The sequence below is a fragment of the Hyperolius riggenbachi genome, chromosome 6, assembly GCF_040937935.1.
Source record: "Hyperolius riggenbachi isolate aHypRig1 chromosome 6, aHypRig1.pri, whole genome shotgun sequence".
Classification (NCBI taxonomy): Eukaryota; Metazoa; Chordata; class Amphibia; order Anura; family Hyperoliidae; genus Hyperolius; species Hyperolius riggenbachi.
Genome location: NC_090651.1, coordinates 319,969,255 through 319,989,339, shown reverse-complemented (window position 1 = coordinate 319,989,339; position 20,085 = coordinate 319,969,255). Strand labels below are relative to the sequence as shown.

Below are 20,085 nucleotides of genomic sequence, written 5' to 3'. Positions count from 1 at the left end.
GCGTTTTTGGACAGTCCTTGGAAGGCGGTGGGTATCGCGCAGAGAGTTTCTTGGGGTTGTTTTCTGGAAGTCGTGGTTCTGATGGGTGTCACACTGAGGCTTGAAGTGCTGACGGGCATGGTTCGGTAGGTTCTGGTTCCAATTGGTCTAGTTTTGGTGAGACTGATTCGGGAATTTGGTTTTGTCGGACGGATCCGACCTTCATGAATTTTCAGTCAGATCAGTTTGCTGGATTTCCCACTTCTGATTTTTTGGTTTGGGTGGTTCAGGAGAAATTTGTCAGTTTTCATAGGCGTCCAGAGGCCGCGTTTAAGGGAGGGGGTACTGTTATGATCGCTTCTGTAGCGTTTACTGCTGACTGCACTGGTATTGCAAACCAAGCAGTTCTAATGTCATTACATGCATTTGCTTGCATAGTTTGGTTTGCACTTAAACTAGTTGCTGATTCCATCTGCAGTCGCTCTGAAGTTTATGACAGTTTAATATGCTTTTGTGTAAACAAACATTGTCTGCTGCAGTGGAGGGGCGGTCCCTTTCCTGCAGGCTGCATATCATTGTCTGCCTTTTCCTGCTATCAGCCTGTGATTAATTACCATTCACTTGTGTGGGAATCTGCAGGTCTGCTCCCATTGGATGACCTCAGTATAAAGAACTGCTTCCTGCAATGCCTCATGGGCTATCATAGTTTCAGACTCTATCTGTTACTCTGCTCGTGCCCCACCTCGTTCCTGGTCCGTGTGGACTGCGCTGACTCCTGCGAAGGGGTCAGCGAGTCCTCCTAGTTCTGCTCTTGTTCTAGAAGTTGCTACTTGCTTGTCTTGTGTCATATATTGGTTCATCGCCAATATATACGCATACTTGCGCATTTTGTTATTTTCCTTGTATTCGTGTTACGTTAATATATCAGTGTCGCTGATATATACGTACACGAACTGTTTATTTCCTGTGTTCAGCTAGTCAGTTTTCCAGCACGTTTTGGTAGTTTGCGCGTATCGTGAACACCCGTGCTGAGCTAGTTATCCTGTTCCTGGTCCTGTTTGTGGATTGCGTTCATCTCTGCGAAGAGATAACGAATCCTTCTGAATCCTGTTCCTGGTCCTGTTTGTGGATTGCGTTCATCTCTGCGAAGAGATAGCGAATCCTTCTGAGTCCTGTTCCCTGTATTACTTCAGTCTTAGTCAGAGTTCCTGCTTATGTCATATATCGGTTCATTGCCAATATATACATATGTTAGTCAGACGTTACGAATAGTTTCATTGATAGCTGTAATTGTAATACGCTAGGAAAACATACTTATTGTATATTTATCTGTGTTACGTTCATCTATCTCGATCCTGCTATTTCCTGTCTCTCCTGTCCTGTCTTTGTGAGGCACGCCATCGCCGCAACGCATTGGCTGCCTCATTCCAGTCTGTCTGGTTTTGGACGCTTGCTGTCGCTAAGTAATCGCTAGCTAGCAAGCGTTCATTCTGTCTACCTGTCCTGATCTCCTCAGTCCTGGTTTATGCGCTCAGCGCTACCTTGCGCTGAGACGTTATTACGAAAGTGTTTGTGGCTGTTCAGATCTGCACCGGCTCTGTGCACCACAATCTCCTATTGGAGTCAGTCCTCTCCTCCACTAAACTGGGGATATCCTGATCCCTTGTGCTGGTGTGTGTACCTCCTTCACGTCAGCTTATGTGTTGTATGCTGACTGTGGAGATTACACCCCCAAGCTTAACAGGCATATTAATTTTACTTTTGATGCTGCATAGTCGAGAAATTTTCCCCATAGCAGGGTCACAGACGGAAGATCTCAAAGATCTGTTTATAAATGACAAAGGATCCCACACATCCTTGAGGAAACTGGCAGACTCATGCCGATCACAATCTGCAGGAACATCCGAGAAACAGGCATCAGATCGCACAGATTCAAACTGCACACTGTCAGGAGCGAATCCTTCAGGATTCGCACAGGAATCAACCACAGCGGCACACTCATTCATTTCAGATTGCACAAAGTCAAGACTCACATGCTTTACCCCAGAAAGGCAGGAACAATCATCCGACAACGATGTCTCTTTATTGGAATCAATTGGTTGGTGTGTGTGCAACTCATCCAAAATCGTCTGCCACACATAAATCACCAGATCCACATCACCCTCGTCACATTCATCGGAATCAATCAAAAGGTACATAGAATCGAGACAATAATTCAAGACATCCTCGCTTTTTGCGATGTAAAAATCGCAAAAAGCTTTCCAATCAAAATCGAATTCCTCCAGCAAGGCCCCAACATCCCAGGAAGCAAATGGGGGTTCAAACAGGCCAGTATCCAGATAATCTCCATATGGGTGGAGTTCAGGAACAAGAACAGATTTTTTAACTGCTTTAATATAGTGTGCAATCCTACCTATAGTAGGATCCACATAAGCTTTGGATTGGGGCAAAAAACCTGGAAACTGATCAGCAGATGCATACTCAACAAAATCGTACAAATCGGAAATTCCCTCTACACTGGGGTTTTGGGTTGGGCTGGTCATACTGTAACGATTGCGGAACTTTCTCCGTGATCAGCACACAACGCGTGCGCTGATACGGCGGAAATCCTCCACAAGCGTATAATTGCAGGAACCCAGCAAAAGGTGCTACGCACCCGTAGAGGGAAATTCCTGTCGGCAGATGGCGCTGAGGAGTGCAGAGGAACCAATCCTCTGTACCTCCACAAATGCCAGACAGGAATTGTACGAAGCGCAGAATGCAATCGCAAGAGAAGCGATTTGCGAATGAGAACGAGCAAAGGGACAGGTAGTATGTGTGTGCGCCAATCTAGTCGCCACCCCGCGACAGCGCACACACAACAGCAGATACGAAACAGAAACGCAACCGTAAGAAAGGCGATTGCCAAAAGTGACAAGGCAGAACAGAATACGAGGATAGCAAAGGCACAGCAAATCATACAATGAGGAGACACGGAAAACAACAAATGCTAACTGAACGCGAACACCGCACTCATTCGCAACAGTGCATGCGTTCATGCGCGGTCTCCACGTGGTAAGCACAATAGAGACAAGCACGCCTAACTAACCATCGACAGACAAACATGTAACAGAGGACGCGAGCGCTTGCTTAACGGTTACCTCACCGAGCCTCCAGCAAGCGTTCGTAGCAGACAAGACAGACACACGAAAACAGGGACAAGCGAGAGATAGGATCCACAGCACTAGCGAAAGTGGCTAGCGCGATCCAGGAAGACAGAACAGAAGGATCCACAGTACTAGCGCAGGATGCTAGTGTGATCCAGGGACAGAGTAGCAGAACAGAAGGATCCACAGCACTAGTGAAAGTGGCTAGCGCGATCCAGGTACAGAGCAGCAGAACAGAAGGATCCACAGCACTAGCGGAAAGTGGCTAGCACGATCCAAGGAGACAGAACAGAAGGATCCACAGCGCTAGCGCAAGATGCTAGTGCGATCCAAGTGAGACAGATCAGAAGAGATAGCTGGTAGCAACCGCTGCACCAGCTATACTCCAAGAACAGAGATCAGAACGATTTCCTGTCGACCACCGCTGGGACAGGACAATCGCAACAGAACAAACAAAAACAGATAAGCAATCCTAACTGCACTTGGGGAACCTGCCTAGCGCAGTTTCAGAAATTACTCTAAGCTGAACTTAAAACAAAGAGTAAGGCTGACACTCCTCCAGGAGTGTTTCACAGGAAGGAATCCTTAGTTATGACCAGCCAAGCATTGTGGGAAACACATAGTACTTATAGTACACGCCTCCAATGAATGTGGCCAGGCAATTTGCATGACAACGCATGCAAATTCCTCAGCAAGCACAAGCTGCAAAACTGACAGAAGCACTCCTTTCCAGAGTCCTGCAACATGCAAACCTAAACAATGGTCAAAAAGCTGCCTGCCTGCACAGGCAGCTGAGCAGATCATTACAGTATCCCTATGGCTCTAGTGGGCGATGTTATAGTTTAACAGTGTGCTGACCAGAAAGCTGTTATGGGGTAATGGCCATTTTCAAAAGGGAGGACGGAGAATTCCCTTGATCACAGTGAACAAACGGGACGCAGGAGAGGAGAATGAGATTGAGGAGTAGACTACATGGGAGGTAAGTATGACCCGTGTATGTTTATTTTGACTTCTAATTTTCAGTTCAGGTTTTCTTTAACCCATTCGCGTTCCGTCGTTTTCACTTGAGAAATGTTCACCTCCCATTCATTAGCCTATAACTTTATCACTACTTATCACAATGAACTGATCTACAGTGGAGGAAATAATTATTTGACCCCTCACTGATTTTGTAAGTTCGTCCAATGACAAAGAAATGAAAAGTCTCAGAACAGTATCATTTCAATGGTAGGTTTATTTTAACAGTGGCAGATAGCACATCAAAAGGAAAATCGAAAAAATAACCTTAAATAAAAGATAGCAACTGATTTGCATTTCATTGAGTGAAATAAGTTTTTGAACCCTCTAACAATAAAAGACTTAATACTTAGTGGAAAAACCCTTGTTTGCAAGCACAGAGGTCAAACGTTTCTTGTAATTGATGACCAAGTTTGCACACATTTTAGGAGGAATGTTGGTCCACTCCTCTTTGCAGATCATCTCTAAATCCCTTCGAGGCTGTCTCTGTGCAACTCTGAGCTTGAGCTCCCTCCATAGGTTTTCTATTGGATTAAGGTCCGGAGACTGACTAGGCCACTCCATGACCTTAATGTGCTTCTTCTTGAGCCACTCCTTTGTTGCCTTTGCTGTATGTTTTGGGTCATTGTCGTGCTGGAACACCCATCCACGACCCATTTTCAGTTTCCTGGCAGAGGGAAGGAGGTTGTCATTCAGGATTTCACGATACATGGCTCCGTCCATTTTCCCGTTAATGCGATTAAGTTGTCCTGTGCCCTTAGCAGAAAAACACCCCCAAAGCAAAATGTTTCCACCCCCATGCTTGACGGTGGGGACGGTGTTTTGGGGGTCATAGGCAGCATTTTTCTTCCTCTAAACACAGCGAGTTGAGCTAATGCCAAAGAGCTCTATTTTGGTCTCATCAGACCACAGCACATTCTCCCAGTCACTCACAGAATCATTCAGGTGTTCATTGGCAAACTTCAGACGGGCCTGCACATGTGCCTTCTTGAGCAGGGGGACCTTGCGAGCCCTGCAGGATTTTAATCCATTGCGGTGTAGTGTGTTTTCAATGGTTTTCTTGGTGACTGTGGTCCCTGCTAATTTGAGGTAATTCACTAACTCCTCCCGTGTAGTTCTAGGATGCTTTTTCACCTTTCTCAGAACCATTGACACCCCACTAGGTGAGATCTTGCGTGGAGCCCCAGAGCGAGGTCGATTGATGGTCATTTTGTGCTCCTTCCATTTTCGAACAATCGCACCAACAGTTGTCACCTTCTCTCCCAGCTTCTTGCTAATGGTTTTGCAGCCCATTCCAGCCTTGTGCAGGTCTACAATTTTGTCTCTGACATCCTTGGACAGCTCTTTGGTCTTTCCCATGTTGGAGAGTTTGGAGTCTGCTTGATTGATTGATTCTGTGGACAGGTGTCTTTTATACAGGTGACTAGTTAAGACAGGTGTCCTTAATGAGGGTGACTAATTGAGTAGAAGTGTCTAACCACTCTGTGGGAGCCAGAACTCTTAATGGTTGGTAGGGGTTCAAAAACTTATTTCACTCAATGAAATGCAAATCAGTTGCTATCTTTTATTTAAGGTTATTTTTTCGATTTTCCTTTTGATGTGCTATCTGCCACTGTTAAAATAAACCTACCATTGAAATAATACTGTTCCGAGACTTTTCATTTCTTTGTCATTGGACAAACTTACAAAATCAGTGAGGGGTCAAATAATTATTTCCTCCACTGTATATCTTGTTTTTTCCGCCACCAATTAGGCTTTCTTTGGGGGGTACATTTTGCTAAGAGCCACTTTACTGTAAATGCATTTTAACAGGAAGAATAAGAAAAAAACGGAAAAAATCATTATTTCTCAGTTTTCAGGCATTATAGTTTTAAAATAATACATGCCTCCATAATCAAAACTCACGTATTGTATTTGCCCATATGTCCCGGTTATTACACCGTTAAAATGATGTCCCTATCACAATGTATGGCGACAATATTTTATTTGGAAATAAAGGTGCATTTTTTCCGTTTTGCATCTATCACTATTTACAAGTTTAAAATAAAAAAAATATAGAAATATTTCATCTTTACGTTGATATTTAAAAAGTTTAGACCCTTAGGTAAATATTTACATGTTTTGTTTTTATTGTAATGTTTTTTTTTTTTTTTATATTAAACATTTTATTTGGGTATTTTTGGGAGGGTGGGATGTAAAGTATAGTTTTGTAATGTAATTGTGTGTTGTTTTTAATTTTTTTTTTAATTTTAGTTGTAGTTTTACTTTTTGGCCACAAGATGGCGGCCATGAGTTTGTTTACATGACGTCACTCTAAGCGTAACACACGCTTAGAGTGACGCATCGGGGAGGGAACGGCCAGAAAAAGCGCAGCTTCCGAGAGAAGCTGTTGCTTTTTCAGCGGGGGAGAGTAATCAGTGATCGGGCACCATAGCCCGATACATTGATTCTGTGGCTACCGAATCCGCGGCCGGGAGTGCACGTGCACGCGCGCGATCGGCCGCGGGAGCGCGCATGGTTCCTGGACGTAGTTTCTACGTTCAGGAACCAAAATAGGTTAAAGTTATTTTAAATCGAAGATGAAAAATTGTCTCTTAGGAGAAAACTCAGGTGAAAAATGTAATTGCATCTGGCCCGGGTGTCAAATTCCTTAGGTACACGACTGTTTATACTTTATATCTCTCCATTCGATATTTTTATTAGACTCTACAATTCATCTAGTTCACAGAGAGGTTTAGACCTATTGCACAGGGTACAACTCCAGTAGTACAACTGTTCCCAGCAGGGAAGGAAGGAGCATTCTGCCCAGTGACATACAGTAGCTATGGAGCTATTTCTTGTTTGTTTTTTACATTGAAAGCTCTAGTTCTCGCAAGGATATAATGTATTTAACAGGATATTATTTTAAATTAATTATGTTTAAATAAAGGCTTTGTAACAAAAAAAAATGTTTTGCTTTGTTTTTTAATAAAAGGAAAACCCCTACCGAGCTAATTCTTCTACTCTCCAAAGACCAACATCATGCTGCTTACTGTCAGTCAGGCTGGGCGCACATTGGGCAGTGCAGGAAACGTAGCGTTTTGCTGCATATGCGTTTGTACTTTTTTTAGTGTATTTACATGCGTTTTCTGTGCGTTAGCATTTAGCGTTTTTTCCTGCACATGCGTTTTTCTTGCGTTTAAATACGTTTGCGGTTCGCGTACACAAATCGCATTGCTCGGACCTGTCCTTTAAGACTGACTGGGAGGTGATGAGAGAAGGATTAAGCAGGATGGTGGGGATTGCTGAAGTGAAACGAATTAGCAAGAGCTGGTGGAGAAGGTTTTTTTTTTCCTTAAAGGGGAACTTCAGCCTAAACAAACATACTGTCATCAAGTTACATTAGTTATGTTAATTAGAATAGATAGGTAATATAATCTTTTACCCACCCTGTTTTAAAAGAACAGGCAAATCTTTGTGATTCATGGGGGCTGCCATCTTTGTCATGGGGGCAGCCATTTTTTTGGCTGAAAGGAGGTGACAGGGAGCATGAGACACAGTTCCAACTGTCCTGTGTCCTGATAACCCCTCCCAACTGCACACGCTAGGCTTCAAATGGCAAATTCAAAATGTAAAAAAAAAAATTGCACCAAAACAGCAGAACGAGAACAACAACATCAGAAATCCCATCATGCTTTGCACAGCATAAGGGGAAAACTGCCCAGGCAGTTTTCTTCTGTGCAGCTAAAATGAGGCTTGTATAAGAGAATCAAAGTTCTGATGCTCTGAAGCTGTTAAAGAAACACCAGGCCTTTTCAGTGCTGCTGAGTCGATTTTTTAGTCTGGAGGGTCACTTTAAAGAGTAACTGTCAGACATAGAATCAAAAATCAATTCTTTATTTTTATCTGGTAAACAAGTAATACGGATGCTAACCAGGCAATCCAAAAGTTAAAAATCACTATTACTTTTCTTGTTGATAAATGATCATTCCCCAGTTTACCTGACTCTTATTTGGTATATTGCAGGGCATGCTGGGTTGTCCTTTTTTGTCCTTTTTTGCTTCTCTTATTTCCCCTCAGACTTAACTAATGCAGCCTGATTGGCTGAAGCCTCTTTCCCTGCTGTTTTCCCCTCCCACACTTCTGTTCCTCTCTGATTGGCCAATATTTCTCATGCGGAGACAATGCACTTTAAACTTTACCATCATAATTAATTTAAAATAATGGTCTGTTGAATGAAAATCAATGTCTTTAACTCAGGTTTTAAACAACAGTAAAGAAAAAAATTATCTTACTATATACATAAAAGTGTACGTGTGCATATCACATACATACAGACACACATGCACACACACACAACACATATAAGCACACAGACGCCGCTTAGACTGCATTTCCTATAAGCACGGTCAGCAGAAGACATGCAAATGACCTGAGAGCTGCACGTCGCACTGTTTGCACTAATACAAGACACGTGGTAAATATTAACCTCATGTTATAGTTGAATATTGGGATTCTGTGATATTTATATCAGCAACGTGGCAACAGCAGGCACATTGGGGCAATGTTCTCCTTCTGTGCAAATGAAATGTAACCTTTTGTAAACAGTCATGGCCAGTGTGGTTAGTAAATAAGAGAGTATGTATGAAATCACACAGGCACAAGTGGAAGTGGCCAGTCTGTGAGTTGTGTCCTTAGAGGTTACAGCCAACAGAGGATAAGGAATTGTACATTCCAGAGGGTATGTACCTTCTCTGCAGCCATTAGGTCAAGGTATGCTGGGTGTTGTAGTCCAATGTCAGGTGTAGTGTTCCTGTTTTGCTAGATGTGGAGCTAGGAGGCCGACAAAAACTACGCTGGAAATTTTGGCGCACCAGGCGCCGCCACAGGCCGTAATGGGAATTACAGCTATAGCGGCACTCAGTCAGTCATTTGGGCGCCGTCAGGAGATGGAGCCCAGATTACGATAAAAACAGCGTAATTCGGCCACCAGCCATAGCTGGCAGCCTAATTACTAGGGATGGTCGGAAATGATGATTTCTGATTCTGCGGAAATTCCGATTCCCGCCAATGCCTATTAGCGATTCTGCGGATTTCCAGATTCCGATTTCCGAGGAAATCTGATCTGATTGGCTTAATATTTCAGCGTTGACTCTGCATTCTCTAATTGGTCCAATGCTTCCGAGTTCTGTGATTGGGCTCAAATTATTACGTTGCGGTAATGCAGCATTTCCACAGAAATCCAATTTCCGTTTTTACGATTTCCGAGGAGTCTTTTTTTAGTCTTTTTTTTTTTTTTGCATTCCCTGATTGGCCAAATACTTCCGAGTTGACTTTGTATTCCCTGATTGGTCCAATGCTTCCGAGTTCTGGGATTGGGCTAAAATTACCGAGTTGTGGTAATGCGGTATTTTCACAGAAATCCGATTTCTGTTTTACAATTGGAAATGTGTAATCCGAATGAGCATCCCTACTAATTACGTCTTGCCCTACAGTCCACGGCGGCCTACAGGGAATAGTAATTAACGCTGCTGGGATTTTTGCAGTAGCAGGGGCCAGGGGGAGCCGTTTTTTAGCTTCACCCCGCTCCCAACTTTCCCAGCACCTTAATTACATGAACACATGGATTGTACCTGCACTATGATCCTTCTACTTCCTTGCAGCTCACAGGGTGAGAACCGGGGCACTTGGGTGATTTGTCATTACAACTGGTAGATGGAAACTGACATCATACATTATAGTGCCCAGGCTTCTTATAACATTGCTCTATCATTACCTGGAACGCTGATAGAAACACACGCACTACAGTGTAAATGAATGTGAGCAATTCTCTGATAGCCATTAGTGAATCACCTGCTATGCCTCTGAGGGCCTGGGCACACTGTCGTAGAGCAGGAGCATCCACCAGGTAACCCAGGCAGGTCCCTGGGGCCTAGTGTATGTCAAGGGGCCTACCAGCTGCCTCCTCTGACCTCTCTCCACTTCAGCTTACCAAAAAGACCATGAGGGGGCCTAGTGCCCCATTCAATTACATCCGTCTATTTACATCGTACAGTGCTGTGGTCTACGGCAGCGCTGTACTGGGGCGGCCAAAAACCTGCCCTGTACCCTGGACGGCAGAAAAGTGATCCGCTTTCATAGGCTGAAGCTTATGACAGCCGATCATGCTGATTGGCTGGCGGGGGGAGGAAGGGAGGGTTAAAAAAAAAATAGAGAAATTTATTGAAAAATAAATAAACATTGGGGGAGCAATCACTGCCCACCTACAGAAAGCTCTGTTTGTGGGCAGAAAAGGGATCACTTGTGTGCTGAATTGTACAGCCCAGCAGTGAGGCCTTAAAGCTGCAGTGGCCTAATTAGCAAAAAATGGCCTGGTCACTAGGGGGTTTAAGACCACGGTCGTCAAGCGGTTAAAGGCAGAGGATGAACACAACAACAAGTCAAGTAGTTTCTATGCACAGATGTTAACAATAGGGAGGTTCAAGAGGAACTGTACTGAAAATGACATACTAAGTAAAATTGCATACAAAACAATATTTATTTATAGATTATTTAGTCATTGTTTGCCCGTTGTAAAATCTTTCCTCTTCCTGATTTACATTCTGAAATGTATCACTGGTTGTGGCATCTTTAGTTCTGCCAGGTGACCTGTGACTATGAATTTTAGGCACAAATGGAGATATTGCTTGTGTGGCAGTTGGATAAAACCGTTATTTCCCACAATGCAACGAGGTTCACAGAGAGGAAACTGTCAGGACCATGGTCACGACATCACACTGTGGGGTAGGGGTTCACCACAATATCAGCCATACAGCTGTCTCTGGTGATCTATTTGAGAAAAGGTAAATATTTCTCGTGGGAAAGGGAGTATCAACTACTGATTGGGATGAAGTACAATCCTTGATTAAAGTTTTAGCTTTAGGCAGGGAACACACTTGACTTTCAGTTTTCCGCGCGCGTTTTTCTGCATACTTTTTCTGCACACCAAGTGTGTTTCCATGCAGGAAAACGCACGTGTTTTTTCACAGCAGCTGATGTAATTGATAGAGAAAACTGCCAAAATGTGCAGAGTCAGGATGCAGAATGTCAGTTTTTTTTCTGCGCGCGAACAACTCAGTAAGTGTGCACTAGCACATTGATTAACATGAGTTCTCAGTTTTTCTGTGCAGAAAACGTGCACGAAAACAGCCAAGTGTGTTCCCTGCCTCAAGCTTCCTGCACAATTGATGCTACTATAAACACATGGGCATGTGAGTAGCAATTTGGAGGTGAAAGTAGTGCTGCATTGACCCATCCTAGACACGTGATGGTTATGGGAAACAAAATCCATCCTGACAGATTCATTTTAAGGTAGATATCCGTCATTGATTGGGTAAAAGTTGCCCCCAGTGGTCAACCAGATGGGTCAATATCAGCTGGCTTAGCCAACCACAGTCTGCCAGTAGTAAGTGACAGTTTATGCCTGCTCAGCTTGGCTGGTTGACATGCATGGTCCTATGGAGAGCAGAGGATGAGGAGAGGCAAGTGTCCGGTGACAAAGCAATACAAAAAATTCCACTGTGGTTTACTGCTTATTGTTCATGTTGTGATAAGCACAGAAAACGGGATGCCTTTACACACGGACTATAGATCACAATGATCATTTTGAACATCACATGTTTTATTTCTGTACACAACCTAAGGAGGCGCACTGTAGGGACATATAATCAGTATAGCCCCACCCTCCTACTGATGCGAATTAATCTAGGCCAGTGATGGCTAACCTTGGCACTCCAGCTGTGAGATAACTACAAATCCCATCGTGCCTCTTCCTCCCCAAGTTATGCTTACAGCTGTCAGAGTATTGCAATGCCTCATGGGACTTGTAGTTCCACCACAGCTGGAGTGCCAAGTTTAGCCATCACTGGTCTAGGCTGTTAAGCTATTATTATTATTATTATTATTTAGTATTTATATAGCGCCGACATCTTCCGCAGCGCTGTACAGAGTATATATATATAGTCTTGTCACTAAGCTATGCGGAATTCTACTCCCAGAGCATTCTGGGAAACAAATCGTTGTTTTCACTGACTTTGGAATTCTCCGAAACAAACATTCTGCAGAGCTGCACCTGACAGAACTATGTGGAATTCAATGAAACTCCCACTGTGAACTTAACTTAAGGGTTATGACACATAGGTGTTTCTCACACTAGCAACACAATCACTGATGAGAAATAGTGCAAGTTATTATTATGTATTTATAAAGCACTGATATCTTTCACAGACTCCATAGTTATGTAACTAGTTGTCACTTAGAGCAGTTTTTCATAACAATTTCAAATGCAGTACCCCTTTATGAGAAATTGGGTTTGCAGAGTGCCCTGTACTATGAATAACATAATCTTATATACCCCTCAATACATATCGGTACACAATTGATTGTGCAACAGTACTAAGCTGATGGTGTACAGACGTGTGCGCAAAAGCAATGAAAGTCGATGTAGACTTTCACACCTATTGAGGTCTGTTGTGGTGTGCCGGAAGTATCCAACGCAAGGGCTGCAGCTCATTACTGCAAGAACCACGCTTAACGCATGATGCTTAGGGTAATGTAAGTCTATGGGTAATGCAATAAGTGCATAGAGGACCAATGGGAATCCCAGTAACGCACTTTGCATGTGACTCTGTTGGCAAACTCTGCCGCTTGGTCATATGATTGTCTTATTTGTGTTGCAGTGGAATGCGGGAATAGCAAGGCAAAAATCAAGTGTAAAACCGGCATCAATAGCAACACCAGTGGTTTCCTGCCTCTTATTTCATTGTTTGGAGTTCACCAGAAGCCAGGAGTGTGCGACCTTACTAAGACTTAGGCACCGACTGGGCTCACTGTATCTATGGATATGTCTTATTTTGCATGTACTACTCCATTCAGATAGTGTCCTGGCCCACATGTGAACCTGGAACCCTGGTGCTGCACGACAACTAGAAAAACACTGCAGAGATATCACTGACATTCAAATACTAGCACATTGATCTGTTGCTAGCGACACTATGAAGGCAAGTGTAAAGTGCATTTGTTCGATTTATGCCGACCAATCTGACCGTAAGTGAAAAATCGGCCATGTGCCAGGGTTGCAGCCATCCTCTGCACATTGATTTTTCCCCTATTCATTAAGCAGGGTACTTGCTTAATATCTGCACAGTATTATTATAAAGAGTGTGTTCAGAGCCGGGACAAGGTCCTCCAGCACCCAAGGCTGAGACACCAAAGTGCGCCCCTCCATCCCTGCCACCCCAGCTGTCACACACTGATTGCTATTAGACTAAGAGGCCCCCATGGGCCCACAACCTCTCCAACACCTTAATCTCTAGATATCTGGCTTGCAGTCACTGCCATGTATCCCCTTTTCTTATTTCTTTCTGCTTCAAACACAATTAGGAATGACAGCTGAATGAATTCTGCGCCCCCTCCTACAATGCGCCCTGAGGCTGGAGCCTCTCCAGCCTATGCCTCGGCCCGGCCCTGAGTGTGTTACAGAAGTTACAATAAAAAATAAAAGAAATAACAAATCCAGTCGCCAATAGCGAAGGTCGAAACACGAAACTAAAAAACTTAGAAAAATAGCACAAGATATGCTGTTACTTCGCTGTTAATGAATTGTTTGCTAACAAGCTGTAGATGGGAAAAGTGATACATTTTAATAGTCAACTGAAATAGTTTCACTTAGTCTTTATTAGCTACATACCTCCCAACATTTTGATATAAGAAAAAGGGACACTTAAGCCACACCCCTAGCCGCACCCCTAGTCACGCATACCATAAAGTTTTCATAAGAAAAATATGTTGTTTTATAATTTAAACCACACTGGTCCTTTCTATCCTGGTTAATTTTCCTTCATATTAACAATTGAAATTAAGAAATATATCTATTTAAAGGAAGGAAATAAAGTTTAGAGTCAAACATATTTTTCAGTAGATAAAATACATATATGTACATAGATCTGTACGTGAGTCCTGTAAGAGGGACAGATGAGGAAGAAAGAGGGACAACAATATCTTGTTTTTTCCTACCCTGCAATCAATTGGTGCAAGAAATATTTATTTGCAGAGTACCAGTTCTGATCAGTCCCTTAATAATCAATGCAGTGGAATTATTTGCAGTGATTTTACTCCTTCGCCCAAATCTGATGTGTGGGACACATTTTTTGTCTCCGAGAACTAAAAATCAATATTAAACCTCGTAATTAAATTATGACAGTAGCTACATTTGAAATCAGACTAGACAATCATTATTTAATTTAAAAAGACTCAGAATATTATTATTGAGGTATTTGCTTATTTAAAAGGATAGGTGAAGATTCCCAACAGCAAATTTTGAAGACCTACGAATGTCCCCAGAATTCAGAGATGATTAGCGAATAGTCTTAGCAAATATCGTTTTCCAAACTGATAATACAAGTGAGCATGCTCAGTATACTTCTGACAGTTAACCCCAGCAGCCGTGGCCAGTTAGACTTTGTTTTTTAAGGGTTAAATAATTTACCGCGGCAGGTAAGGGTTAGTTCAGTCTCAATATCACTTCACTGGTTACTCTCAGCAATAATCTGTAATAATCAATGGATCTGCCTGGTTAGCAAACAGGGTTAAAGGTTGGTGTGCAAGGGGACTTAGCAATGGGAAGTAAAACTGGATTACCTTTCTTGTCAGCAGCTTTGGCGTTTTTTGCATTGTGCTGTCCCCGAGACACATGACTGTCAGTGTACCTGGAATATCGACTGACTGTATGGTGGCATGCACAGTGTGTCACGGCACAGAGGGCTGAGGACTTTGCACTGTGGGAGCTCTCAGGCCATGTAGCTGCTAGCTGTGGTGTCCAGGAGGTGTTTGTCTGAGAGAAGCCCACTGGCAGGCGAGGGGGGACTCAGCACTAGATGGATCTGAAAGGTGGAGGAGGATCCTTAGTGGCTGTCCAGCTGGGCAGCGAGATGGGGGAGGGTGTTATAAACATAAAGTTCCCTGCAAAGCCCAAATATTGCCCTTCAGCAGGCCACCCTGTACCACTGTCCCCAGGGATGTCACCAATTCAAACTGTCCTGGAAACTAGGGGACACGGAGTAACATATTTACTCAAATTTTCCAGTTTGCTTAAAATCTCTGCATCTGATTTTAATTTGTATTTTTGTTTTGTTATCATCATTTAGTATTTATATAGTGCTGACATCTTCCGCAGCGCTGTACAGAGTATATTGTCTTGTCACTTAACTGTTGCTCAGAGGGGCTCACAATCTAACCCCTAGCATAGTCATATGTATGTATCGTGTAGTTTATGCGTCGTAGACTCGGGCCAATTTTGTAGGGGGAAGCCAATTAACTTATCTGTAAGTTTTCGGGATGTGGGAGGAAACTGGAGTGGCTGGAGGAAACCCAGATAGAACATACAATCTCTGTGCAGATAGTGCCCTGGCTGGAATATGAACCGGGGACTCAGCACGGCAAGGCAAGAGCGCTATCCGCTATGCCACCATGCTGCCCACACGCTTGTTAGTCTCTTTTAATTTTCCTATAGGCTACGTTCACATTGGTAGGTTGTGGTGCAACTTTATGGGGGTATTTTGAAGCATAAAGTCACACTGCAATAGTAAGTTTATGCAACGTTCAGAGTGACTGCAGTGCGTTTGGATCCAACGCACCACAATATCCCACATTGAACATTAGAGGGGACAGCATCGGGCCAGCGAGGCCGATTCCGGATCGATTTCAGCATGAAATTGATAGGAGATCGGCCTGCGGTGTATGGGCAGCTGACAGATCTCTCTCCGATCAGATAGAGATCTGTCTCTTGGTCGATCTGCCCATACATCGTCTGATTTATGGACACCTTAATTCAGACACTACAGGGGGCATGATGATCAGCAGAACTGCCAGGCAACTGGTATTGTTGAAAAGGAAATAAATATGGCAGCCTCCATGTGCCTGTCACTTCAAGATTCCTTTAATTGCTCAGGGAAGAATGCACTGGCACAAAAATTTCACTTTCAATGGGGTTGATTCGTAAAAACTTATTTCACAAATTATTTCTCTAATTAACTCATGATTTATCTCTCTTTATCTGACTCAACAAATTGTTTATTTCTCCATGGAGTTGACTCACAAAACACATTTCATGAATTATCTCAGCATGTCTAATGTCTCTATGGCAGTCTGGAGCGACAGTGTAGGGCCAATGTTAGGGCAACCAAGTATCTCACTAGTAGGTGTTTGGGATGTGGGATGAAACCAGAATACTTGGAGCACATAAATACAGGTAGAACATACAAACTCCATGCAGATCATCGTTTCCTGAATAGGGGCTGATCTTGTGAAGGTGAGAGTGTTCGCTCACAGAAATTCTTCAGCAATGTTATTTATTGTTTTGCAAAACGGTTATTGATAATTTTGCTGTAAAATGTATGCGCTCATCACTGTTTGCAAGTTTGCGTGATTATCTGTTTATTTGTCCTTAGTATTATGCTTATTACTAGGAGATAGACCTTTCAGGCCTCTGGCACAACCAGTAGGTCACTATCCCCTTCTTTACATAACTTGCCCCCCCCCCCCCCCCCCCCTTTAAACGCTAAATTTTACAGTTGTCTAGACTTGAAGAATGTGTCCTCCTCTGCTGTATTTTTGTTCTCCAGTTACTGGGCTAGATGTGATGGATGTTACCAGGTGCACTACTTAATGCTTATTAACATCAGATCAGCCAGCTATGTTATTGTGCTAGTGTCATTGTATAAGAGAGAGTCTAAAGCCCCATACACACGATAGATGAAACGAAGATGATAAGGACCGCCTCTGCCAAGAATCCAGTGTGTGTACAGTGACCCCATCCCCTCTCAGCCGCTAAAGGATCCAGTGTGTACAGTGGCCCCACCCCCTCTCAGCCGCTAAAGGATCCAGTGTTTGTACAGTGGCCCCACCCCCTCTCAGCCGCTAAAGGATCCAGTGTTTGTACAGTGGCCCCACCCCCTCGTAGCCGCTAAATAATCCAGTGTGTGTACAGTGGCCCCACCCCTCTCAGCAGCTAAAGAATCCAGTGTGTGTACAGTGGCCCCACCCCTCTCAGCAGCTAAAGAATCCAGTGTGTGTACAGTGGCCCCACCCCTCTCAGTGGCTAAAGAATCCAGTGTGTGTACAGTGGCCCTACCCACTCTCAGCCACTCTGCCAGCCGCTCTCTCGCCACTTACCCCCGCCCACTGCTTCTCCTCACTTCTGTGCTTCTCCACCCCATACAGGAACAGAACACGTCGCTAGCCAGTCTGTGCAGCCTCAGCCCTACAATGTTGCCTGAGGGATTGGGTCCTGATCCACATCGGGCGACATGCCTGGCAGGGATGGTCAATGAGATGCAAATAATTTCAAGTTGATACAGGATTATGCAAATGTTGTACGCAAATTTACATAGCTTGAAAATGGGCCAACCACATTTTACCTCAAATTTTAAGCAGGATTTGATAGGTTCATTCTCAAGCTGCATAAATTTGCATATACTGCATACATTTTCATAACGCTGCATCAACTCTAAATTATTTCCATCTCAATGACCATCCCTAATGCCTGGCATGGTAAATCTAAGGTGGTTTGATCTGACCACTAAACCTTATAATGAAAGAATACTGTAAGATGTGTTTCAATCTAGCATGTGTAGGGCAGTCCTCATGCTGGCTCGATCGCTCAGCCAGCGGATTACTTCGGCAGAGTGACGACCAAAAAGTGCTAGTGTAATCGCAAATGCTCAGCGCTTTTTGAAGTGATTTTTCAGAGCGATTCTAGGCATGTGCAGAGCGATTTTAGGCATGTGCAGAGCGATTTTTGAATCCAGCCTAGCGATTTTTGGAAAGTTTTGGTGTAGAGTTTTTTGTTTTTTTTACAGTAGAGCTGTAACTGAACAGCTTCTGTAACAAAAACGCTTGGAAAATCGATGTGATCTAGCGCTTTTCAGAGCGATTTTCCACTTTTCTATACTTAACATTGAGGCTGAATCGCCTCAGAAAACAGCAAAAATGCTGCTGGACCCGCGTTTGCGTTTGGGAGAAAATAACATCGCTCTGGTGTGCACTATCCTATTCAAATACATTAGCCAATCGCTTTTCAAAGCGCTAGCATTTTTAAAAGCACTCAGAAGAGCTCTTGATGTGCACCAGCCCTACAGCTAGCGATTCTGATTCAATCTACAAAGCGATCAACTATTGGGGAATAAACTTCAGTATGGTTGTTCAAAAGTTGATCAACTAGTGACCCACACACTACAAGCGATTCCTATGCCATTCACCTTCACTAATCGATCTGACTGATGTTGTGTCTCCATGGTATGCAAAAATCGATTCGGAGTTGATCGAATAATGCGTAAACAGTAGCCGATTCCTGTGTGATGGACCGATATCTTGCATCCTGCTCGATCAACTAAGCCGGTCGATTCGACATAAAATCAGCCAATTTTTATCGATTGGGAGTTCTGGTACACACTCGATTATCTATCTATTCGATAAAATGATCGAATTGAATGGTTGATCGTACTGCCAAATCGCTAGATGTATGGGCACCTTTAGAGATTAGTCATGGATCTGTTCAACCAATGTCACCCAACAAGGATCAGGATCCGATCCCTTGGACGACATTGATTGATCGTGTACGGGGCTCAAAATTCTCTTAATCTTGATGCTTAAAGGGAACCTAAACTGAGAGGAATATGGATTTTTCCTTTTAAACAATACCAGTTGCTTGGCAGCCCTGCTGATCTCTTTAGCTACAGTATTGGCTGAATCACACACCTGAAACAAGCATGCAGCTAATCCAGTCTGACTTCAGTCAGAGCACCTGGTCTGCATGCTTGTTCAGAGGCTGTGGCTGAGAGTATTAGAGACACAGGATCAGCAGGAGAGTCAGGCAACTGGTATTATTTTAAAATGAAAAATCCATATCCTTCTCAGTTTAGGTTCCGTTTAACTCTGACCAATAACCCTATCATCTTACCTTCTATTGTTTGTTCAGCGTCAGTGTCGCAATAATTTTACCTACCAATAATGAACACCTGCCAATAACAATGTTAACAATGTTATCGAGCATCCTGGCGCCCTCTACTGATGAGTTGTCAGAAGGATGGGGGTGGTCATCCATGATTTGTGGTAACGTGAGGCAGGTAAATTCCTCAATCTATGTGTATGGATAAAAAGCTTGAAAATGCCACTTTTCAGCTTGCAACTGATCCTCATATGTTGGCTGCCATCTTGCTGCAGCTTTTGTGCATTTGCATTTAGGGTGTAGTCTATGGGTGTGCACAGTATTCTTGTGATTTACCTATGGGGTGCCCTTCATTTCCAGAAATACACAATCACGCCACAGAGATTGATGATCCCATGAAAAATCACACCGCAACACATGGAAAATCCTCAATAAAGAAGTGGATCAGAAGCGCAGCACCAAATCCATGCAGTTAGAATTGATTAGATTAAGGTAATTGGCATACAGGCATTGGGGGTACAGACATTGGCCTTACAGCCGTTTCGCAGGACTTCCGCTTCCTCAGAGACCACAAGATGTCACGAAAATCCTGCTTGAAAATAGATGCAAGCGGGATCAGAATTTGCAGGGGAAAAGGGCTCTAAGGGTGTCAAAATGTTTGCAGTAGCGAGTCTGTATTAAACATGCCAACTCCATCACACCAGCAAGGTCTAGGCTCCATTTACCATTTCACAATAATCGGCATTTTGCCCAATACGCCAGTTATCTTGGGCTCTGTCCAATGGGTTTGAATGCCACCACACAAATTTCACTTGCTCTGCTCAACATGTGCCAAATCTGCTGCTGGCTGTTCTGAATAGAGAAGTTATATTTTTTTCTACTTTGGTTAAGTTTAAAAGTAGTTTAAATATACCTTTTTCACTTAAAAAATTGCTTAAAGTGAACCTGAACCGAATAAAATTATTTAAAATAAACACATGA

General features: G+C 43.3%; 1 protein-coding gene and 1 long non-coding RNA gene across 2 annotated transcripts in view; one reads left to right on the top strand and one right to left on the bottom strand.

The window, feature by feature from the left end:
* Positions 1 to 15,012, bottom strand: part of LOC137521721 (insulin-like growth factor III) — a 60,725-nt gene extending 45,713 nt beyond the window's left edge. Inside the window, exon 1 of the mRNA XM_068241379.1 lies at positions 14,799 to 15,012. Within this exon, the coding sequence (XP_068097480.1) occupies positions 14,799 to 14,852 (54 nt within the window). The 5' untranslated portion in view covers positions 14,853 to 15,012. The remainder of the gene's footprint in view (positions 1 to 14,798) is intronic.
* The window catches only part of LOC137521722 (uncharacterized), a 152,162-nt gene that overhangs the window by 88,273 nt on the left and 43,804 nt on the right, over positions 1 to 20,085 (top strand). The window lies entirely within an intron of this gene.